Source organism: Tupaia chinensis, unplaced genomic scaffold, assembly GCF_000334495.1.
Source record: "Tupaia chinensis unplaced genomic scaffold, TupChi_1.0 Scaffold000463_1, whole genome shotgun sequence".
Taxonomy (NCBI): Eukaryota; Metazoa; Chordata; class Mammalia; order Scandentia; family Tupaiidae; genus Tupaia; species Tupaia belangeri.
Window position 1 is genome coordinate 1733804 of NW_006159972.1, and position 9372 is coordinate 1743175.

Consider the following 9372-nt stretch of genomic DNA (forward strand, 5'->3'; position numbering starts at 1 on the left):
CTGTGCTGCGGGGGCTGACGTGTCCATCCCCCCTCCAGGGGAATCCCCACCCTCGCTCTGGGACCTCGCACCCCCTCTCCCCGAGACCCCGCCCCACCTCCCGGGGGCGGGGCGAATAGCTGTCCGGGAGTAAAGGAGCAGGCCTGGCAGACAAGGGGCGGAGGAGGGAGTAAGGTAGTGGGGAGGGGGCATGAGGAGGAAGGCAGGCGGTAAGCCCCGCCAGCCAAGTGCAATCACGACCCTCTCTGGGGAAGAATTAGGTTTGGTCTTTTAATAGTGTAGTCTCCCTCCGATCTCCGCTAGTCCTGGCCTGTTGTCCAGTCCAGTCTGTACTGGACAGTCACCCCTCTCTGCCCATGATGGCCACTCCCTACAAACCTAGGTCTGAGCTAGACTTTAGGGTTCCTAAATTGGGGCTTCTAGCCTCAACACCTGGTCCTTCCCGCTCCCCTTCCTGCCCTGGGAGTTGAAGTTTCTCCCTAAAGAGCCTGCCCTTCAGGGTGAGGGTCGGTGTCATCCCAGAGCTCCTGGGGTCCTTAGAGTGCTGCTGATTGGAGGTGCAGGCTTGAGCTCTGGGAAGGAAACACCTGCCCAGAGAAGAGAAAGGATGAGATGGGTCTCCACTCAATCTCCCAGCACCTCCAGCAGCTGCCAGCAACCCTGCTAAAAATATCTGCCCCTGGCATGGTCATTCTGCTCTTGGGCTGGAAGTTGCCCAGGGTAGGGGAGATCCAGGCAGACGGGTGTCAGATGCCAGCAGTTGCAGCCACATTAGTCTTCAAGGTCTCCCTCCTTTCCTGTAGCCCCGGACTGGGCTGTGGGACACATTCAGGGCTTGGAGGTTCAGACTCCCACCCAGAAAGGGCGCAAATGTGGGGCTTGATCAGAGTAGGAGTGTCTATTGCTTTGTGCCATGACTGCCCAGAACTCATACCCCTCAGTCCCGGGCATGGAGGGAAGGAGATGTAATGGGGAGACTTGGTTTCTAGCCCTGCCTCTCCCGGTCTCAGAGTACCCAGCTACAAAGTGAGCACCATGAACTAGCCCCCACTGCCCATCTCTGGGCATGTGAAGGTTAGGGGTAGACAAGCTGTGACGTAGTTTGTGACAGGAAATTGCTCTCAGACTCTGAGGTTTGTCAACAAGTGTGATGGGGACACGAGGGCACCCATTCAGGGCTCAGGTGACATCACGGATGGACTGTGGTGGGCCGTCTTCCTGTAGGTTGTCATGGAGACCTGGGCCAAGCTTCCTGGCTGCTGAGCTTGTTTCCTTGGCAACACCTAAAAGGCCCTGGATTGAGCACGGCCTGGCTAGGTAAGGTTAGGGAGTTCATGCAGAGATTTCTTGTTTTTGAGGTCTCCAAAATAGGCAAGCCGAGCTGAGGGGTGACCTGCCTATCTATGTCCTCCCTAGGTCCTGGGGGATCTTGGAGGCCTGGGCAGACCTAAGCTGGCTCTGGCTTCCTGGAAGATGTCCAGTAAGAAGAGGGAGTCATGAGCCTAGTGTCTTGTCAGGACAGAAGTCTCAAAAGTCACTTCCCATCAGGAATCCTGGCTGGGCCACTTATGCCCCTTCCTCTCACCCATGATTCTGCTACTGGAAAGGGCCCTGGGTATCTGACTGGAGTGGGGATAGCTATGGCGCTTCCCAGCAAGGGGCCATGGGAGGAAACGGGCTGGGCTTCCCCTCTGTAATCTGAGCTCTGGACCTCAGCGGTGTTTTTCCATTGCCAAGGGAACTGCATCCACACAGGGCCACTCAGACCCCAGGCATTCAGGTGGCTGCCCAAACGGGCCAGAGACACTCACAAGATTAGGAACAGCCAGGGGATCCAGGGGCCAACACCAGGACATGACCTTGACAGGTGGGATTCCACTCCCATCACCTGCTCCTCCCAGCTCTCTGGGCTGAGCTGAGTGGCATAGAGGAAATGAACAGGCTGGAACTACCCCAAGGATAGCTTGGGCTTCTCTGCCTTTTGCAATTTTATTCCTGTCCATTTATCCTAGCTGAGGCTCAGTTTTCTTCTGTGTAGAGCAGGGATAGTCTTCCTGGGGATTGTCAGGAGACATAAATACCATCAAATGCACAGGTAAAGAAGTTGACTTAAGTGGGACCAGCAGTTAGCGTAATGGCTATGTCTCTGGACTCCCATGTGGTTGACCACAGTTCGCGTTGCAGCGGGGCCATCCCTGGGGGGGGGGGTGTGATTTCTCGCTTTCTGTCTCTCTGTCTCTGTCTGTCTGGTGAGCGCACATGCCCTATAGCAAAAACCTCTCCAAAAAAAAAAAAAGAAGTTGGCTTAAGTCTGGCACATAGCAGTCTCGGTAAGAGCGTGGAGGACTGTCATTCTTGGTCGAATGCGGAGGCTGGGTCCATCTGTAGGCTCTCTCCTACTTCTGATCTGTTCTTTCCAGGATTGTGGTCTGCTCAGGGAAAGGGGCAGAGATCTCGGGAACAGCACAGATACTCTCCACTATTCCCCAACTCCACCTCTGTGGACATACCCATGCTCACTCAGGAAACAAAATGTTAAGAAAACTTGGCTGAGCTTTAGTGTCCCCAGCACCTCTTCATGCCACAGCCCCCATACCCCAGGGCCTCTGCTCCGGTTTTTTTTTTTTTTTAAGTTTATTTATTATTCCACGAGAGAGAGGCAGAAACAGAGACAGGGGCTTAACGCCACGATCCACCCCCAGCCTCAGCCAGCCCCATGCCACCTTCCCATGTGGATCAGCCTCACAGAGCATCACATTTTACCACTGTGCCACCATTCAGTCCCCCTCGGTTGTCCTAAGGCTCAGTTCATTCATTTATGCCACCGACCTGTACTGTTACTATGTGCTAGGCCTTTGTGCTGGGGGCACAATGATAGGCAAAATAGACACAGCTGGGCATGCTGATACGTCATCTAATCCCTGGATCAGTCTCACTGAACCATGATGTGCTGTTCCCATTCTGTAGACATGGCATTCAAGGCCTGAGGGGTCGCAGGATAGGAAGAGCAGACCCAGACATACCTGATGTAAGATTTCAGGAACTTCAAACGTGACCACCCCTAGTACTTCTGTATCCTCAGACAGCAGCCAGAGTTCCAGAAAGTTCCCTGGGTACCAGCCCAGTATGCACAGATGGCGTCCCTGCAGGCAGCCAGGGGCCATGCACAGATGACTCAAGACTGACAAGGGGACTAGCTGATATGCCAGCTGTGGCATAAGTAGCTTGATGTCTCTCACCCAGGGTGGCCTGGCTGCCAGGAGGGCCAGCTTAATGACTCAGCAACACCTGCCTCCATTATGATTCCCCCCACTCCCCCATCCTCAGCTGAACACAGCCACTGGGGCTACCTTAGACAGAAAGGGACAGTTAAGACAGACATACACACATGTGGTGAGTCCTACAGCTAAGGAAGGCTCCCTGAGGCCTAGTCACCCTGGTTGGTTGCACTGTCTCTTTAGAACACTCAGCTTCTTCATCTGTGGAACTAGAGGATACAATGCCAGGAAGATCATCTGAGATAGGCCAGACTTACTTACTTACTTAATATTTTGGAGGAGAGAGATTTTTGCTACAGGGCTCATGCACTTGCTGGAAAAACAGAGAGATGAAGTGAGAAAGTGAGAAGTGATCCCCCAGGGGTAACAGCCACGCTGCAATCTCTTCTACTTTTGGGATTTGGGGCATGCACGCACATGCGCCTAGTGTGAGTTTCAAGCTGTCAGGTCCAGGACTCGATCTGCGGTCGACTGTGTGGGAGCCCAGCCCCTTAACTACCTCCACTTAATAGCCCCAACCCAGACCCATTTTAAATCTCCACCGAGCTGTCCCAGGTGATTGTCGTGACTATCCCCATATCACAGATAAAGAAACTCTGAGGAACAGGCTGCTGGTGTCACCTCTTATTCTGGCAGCCAGATCCAGAGCCACCACTCAGTCATTAGGTGGCAAAGTCACTCCCAAGAGCAAGCTGAGATGGCAGTAAGAGTTGGGGGTCGGGGCCTGGGGGTGGTCATATGTCTTTCTATGGAGCATCCTGTCAACTGAACAGCACTTGCCAAATCGCTCAGGTTGCCCCTTACTCCCTAGCTGGAGGGTTGGTTTTTATAATGGAGAGGTTTTTGCTACAGGGCACGTATGCTCGCCAGAAAGACAGAGAGACAGAAAGTGAGAAATCATCCCCCAGGGAAGACAGTCACGCCGCAATCCCTTTTCCATACTTCTCTCGGGATCCTGGGCACACATGCACACATGCCTGGTCTGAGTTTAAGCCACCAGGTCCAGGACTCGAAACACGTCGACTACATGGGAGTCCAGCGACATAGCCATTATGCCATCTGCTGGTCCCTGGAGGGTTGTTTTTGTTTTTCGTTTGTTGGTTTTTTAAGGTTTTTTCATAGGGTATGAATGCTCATCAGAGAGACAGAGAGGGAAAGTGAGAAAGTATCCCTCAGCAGAGATGGCCACATTCCAATCCCTTCTCCTCTATTCTCTTCCTGGGATTTTGAGAATGCACAAACGCACCAGGCATGATTTTCAAGCTGTCAGATCCGAGACTTGAACAGCAGTTGACCGTGTTGAGTCTAGCACCGTAACCACCATATCACCTGCTGGCCTCCTTAGTGGGTCTTAAGAAGTAAATTATTCCAAAAGCCCATTTCCTCACCTGTAAATTGGACATAAAAAAGAATAGCAGGCCAGCCAGTGGTGGCTAGATCCCACGTGGTGACTGCATAATCTGAGTCCTGGACTGGGAGGCTTGACTCGCTGGACATGTGTGCCTGTGTGTCTAAAATCCCAAGATTGAGCAATGGTAGAGGAAAGGTACTGTGTGACCATACCCCATGAGGGTGCTTTCTCACCCCCCCCCCCTTTTCTCTCTTCTGGCATCCTCTGGCAAATTAAAAAAAAGGCAACCACCAGGGCTGGACAGAGGACTGACCAACTAGATATTATGTGTAAAGCCCTGGGCTCGGGACAAGCTCAATGTTGTCAGCGGGCCCTCAACAGATTTACCAAATGCCCAGGTTCCCTGCCAAGGCTTCTCAAGATCTCTGCCCACAGTCACATCTGAGCCTCCGCAGGAGTGGGGTAGGGTAGAGCAAGGCTTCTAATGGTCCCATCATTCCCAGAGAAAGAGATGGAGACAGGGAATCCTGAGGCAGGGCTGAGCCAAGGCCTAAGCCCATAGTCTGTCCAGGTGACCTGGAGGCACAGACCTCAGACCTGAGGCACAGGGTGACACGCACCTCTGAAGGGCTGATGGAGAGGGTGCCTCAGATTGCTTTCAACAGAGAAATAGACGTCACTGCTCTACCAGGGAACAAAACTGAGCATCACCAACAGTGGGTCACATACCAACTGGTGGATGTTACAGGATATATACAATACTCTGGTGCAGGTTTCCAACTAAAAAACTCAAACCCAAATTCATTCAGGCCTTTAGACCAACTTCTATTGGGTTGTCAGAAAAGTCATGACACATTTATGCATAGAAAAATATGTCATGACTTTGCCAACAACCCAATAGTCTCTAAGAAACACAGCAGACAAAAAAATCAGACTGTGGTACTTCTCCAGGACAACTCACCTGCACTTTTCAAGAAAGTGAGGAGTCAAGAAAAAGATGTTCGTTGGAAGAGATAATTCTAGAGCAGTTAAAGAGTAATAACTAAATGCAAAGTATAAACCTGGGTTGAAGCTTAATATGAAAATGAAATAGAGGGGCTGACTTGTGATGTAACCACTCCCCAAGGGGAGCTGGATCCATATAGACCACAAGTGTCTATGATCCCGGCTGACTGGAAAGGCTGGGGCGGCCTACACTGTGAGACCCTGTTAGAAGTGCTTGTCTTCTCTGTTTCACTGTCATGAAAGAAAGAAAGAAACTTTTTTTAAAAAACGCTAAGAATGACACTTTGGGGAAATTCATATGACTATAAAGCAGGTGATACTGATTGTTTTTTTGCCAGATAAAAGTCTGTGGTTACAGGGCCAGTCGATGGTGTGGTGGTTAAGGCAGCTGGATCCCACATGGCTGACTGCACATTCAAGTCCTGGACCCAACAGCGTGAAACACACACCAGGCACACATGCTCACATGCCCAAAATCCTGGGAAAAGGGATTGCAGTGTGGCCATCTCCCAGGGAGGTGATTTCTCATTGTCCCAATCTCTCTCTGTCTCTCTCCAGCAAGTTCATGTGCCCTACTGCAAATTTTACAGAAAAGACTATGTTTTTCTTTTTTTTTTTTTTTTTGGAGAAGTTTTTGCTACAGGGCATGTGAGCTTGCCAGAGAGAGACAGAAAGCAAGAAATCACCCCCCAGGGGTGATGGCCAAACTGCGATCCCTTCTCCTCTATTTTCCTTTTGGGATCTTGAGCATATATGCACCCGCACCCTGCATGAGTTTAAGACACTGGGTCTGGGACTCGAACCACGATCATCTACATGGGAGTCCAGTGACACAGCCATTACATTAACTGCTGGTCCTGAAAAGACTGTGGTTTCATAGACTCAGTTGTACATGAATGTAGGATGCAGTGCTTTGCAGTAGAGTCACGTCTCTTCCACTTACTCTCAAATGTATTTCTTTTTTCTTTTTTAGAGGTTTTCGCTATAGGGCGCGCACGCTTGCCAGACAGAGAGAGACAGAGAGACAGAAAGCGAGAAATCACCCCCCAGGGGGGATGGTCACGCCGCAATCCCTTCTCCATTCTCCTGTCGGGATCTTGGGCATGCACGCACACGCGCCCGGTGTGAGTTTTAAGCCACCAGGTCCGGGCCGCGAACCGCGGTCGACTACGTGGGAGTCCAGCGACATAGCCATTACGCTAACTGCTGGTTCCCTCAAATGTATTTCTTACGAAGACACAAACAAGGCCAGTGTTGCCACATGTTGACAAATGCTGACTAGTGGTGGTGCATACACAGGTATATTCTTACACTATTGCTCTTTCAAAAAAAAAAATTGTTTTGGTATACTTGCAACTTTTCATAATCAGAACAGTGAAGTTTTTAAAGTCAATAAATGAACTGTACCTCATGGACCATTCCTTCATAGGCACTCACTACCACTACCCCCTCCCAAACCCCAAGTGACTCCACCAAGATGAAAGACACTGAGGCATGCTGGAAAATAAATATAAATTAGGGGTTTATTACAAAATGTAAAGTGTTAGTTTCTCATTACCACTGATTCAACAAAACAAAGCCATGAGTCTTGAGTGGAGCTGGGGCCAGGACACCAGGGCATAGGCTGAGGGGGCCAAAAGCCAGGCTCAGGAGCGGGCTGACAGACACTGATTCACAACCTCCAGCAGGTGGGTGTTCTCCAGGGCAGCTGCCACCCGCTCTTTATCCGCAAGCTGCTTGTTCACTAAGTGGGAAGGAGTGGGAAAGGCAGGGTCAAAGGCAGACTACCGGCCAGCCTCACCTTTGTACAGGCTATGCCCCACTAACAAGCCCCTCCTGTCACCTCTTCCAAGGACCCCAAACCTTGATTAGGGTACCCCAACCACCTGTGCCACACCCATCCTGTCTTCTGTGGAGCCCCCCCACACACACTGCTCATGGCTACCTCTGATCTTGTGTCCCTAGGAGAGGAGATGAGGGTTGGTGGGTAACGTAAGCACAGGACATTGAAGTTCCATCAGCTTTCACTCAACCAGCCCCTTAATCCTCAATCGTTCCCCACAAACCACTGTGCAGGGGAAAGCCTCAGACAGCTCCAGACCCCAAGCCAACACACCACCAGCCCACAATTACCTGCATGCTCCGAGGCATGGGTCCCTGGCGTAATGTGCACATCCATCTGAGAGAGGAATGATCGGAGTCTGAGAATATACACTTCTGTCCACGCTTTCGCCCCCTCCTCCCCACAGGCACCATGTTCATCTGATCCTTCTTCCTAATTATCATGCCTCTGGACTATACCCCATCCACTGCCACTCCAACTGTACCCAAAGAACTGACCAACTACTGTTGATAAGAAGACCTGACTGTACCCCAGCCTAGCTCAAACCCATCTACAGCTCCCTGCTGCCCTGCCTGCCACACTCCTCACTACTTTTTTAATTGCTGAGGGAAAGTATTCTTGCCAGAGAAATGGACAGACAGAGGAGGGAGAAAGCACCCCCTACTGGGGTGTGGTTACACTGCAATCTCTTCTCCATTTCTCTATCCAGTCTGAATTTGGGGCATACATGAACATGTACAATTTTTTTTTTAAGGGCATGTGCATTTGCCAGAGAGGAGAGGGACAGAGAGAGAGAAAGTAAAAAGCCATCCCCCAGGGGGGTGGTCACATTGCAATCTCTTCTCCTCCATTCTCCTCTCAGGATTTTGGGTATGCGTGCACACACACCTGATGTGATTTTCAAGACACCAGGTCTGGGACTTGAACTGTGGTCAGCCATGTGGGATCCAGCTGCCTTAACCACTATACCACCCAGCTGCTGGCTCCCTGGCATGTTTTGCAAGCTACTGCTGGCAGGATTCCAACAGCAGTCACCCATGTGGGATTAAGGCTACCTTAACCACTAGGCTACGGAGCCAGCCCCACATTTCTCGCTACTTTTCTGCACTTTGTAGCTCAGATCATTATTCTTCCTGTCACATCAACTTGGAAAGCTCACCCCAGTTTCATCTCTGATGGACCTGTCTCGGTGCCTCTCTCATGTCCTCCCCACACCATGCTTACCCTTGTTCCACCCTCCTGGGACTAAGATATAACTGACCTTGAAACGCTGGGGAAGGGAGCGCAGAAGCTTAACCTTGATGGACAGGCCAATAAGTGTGGCCATGCTGCAATGTGGAATAGTGGGTGTGAAGGCCACAGCCACTGTGCTCTCGGGGTCACTAACCTGGGGTGGGAGGGAAGAGATGACAAGGGTCACGGCCAATCCCAGAGCCCGTCTTCTTAGTTTATTGGTTTAGGCATGACATCTAGCCTCTATGGGCTTCAGTATATTATCTATAAAATGAGCACAATTCTTTTCAAAGATCCTGGTAGGTGTCTGTGAGCCGGAGAATGAGCGTCCTGGGTGCACAACTGACCTAACTCCCCCGAACAAGTCGCCCCCCTCGGACGCTGGGAGTGACTCACCTGAACCCGGACTTGCTCTACTACGTTCAATTCCTCTAGCGTCAGTGGATGCTCCGGGTCATTGATGGAGCGAATGAGATGTGACAAGTGAAGGAAAAGGGACTCTGCAGCTTTGCCCACTCGGAACCCTCCACCGGGAATGTGGGCCCGGATACTGCTCCATCGGCTGCGCGATATCACTTGTCCCCCAGACCCCGAGCCCCCGCGAACCCGCCCGCGCCCAGCAGCAGCGGATATCGAAGATCTCGCGAGCGTCGCTGCTGGCG

At 51.4% G+C, this 9372-nt stretch overlaps 1 protein-coding gene across 1 annotated transcript; it reads right to left on the reverse strand.

Moving 5' to 3' along the window:
* Window positions 1-7132: 7132 nt before the first annotated feature.
* Window positions 7133-9363, reverse strand: CIAO2B (cytosolic iron-sulfur assembly component 2B; the record flags this gene model as incomplete). The annotated part of the gene is given in 5 exon segments (XM_014590561.1): window positions 7133-7378; window positions 7768-7813; window positions 8739-8864; window positions 9107-9186; window positions 9344-9363. Coding segments are annotated over 5 exon segments (370 nt in total), but the record flags the coding sequence as incomplete, so codon positions are not given.
* Window positions 9364-9372: the final 9 nt, after the last annotated feature.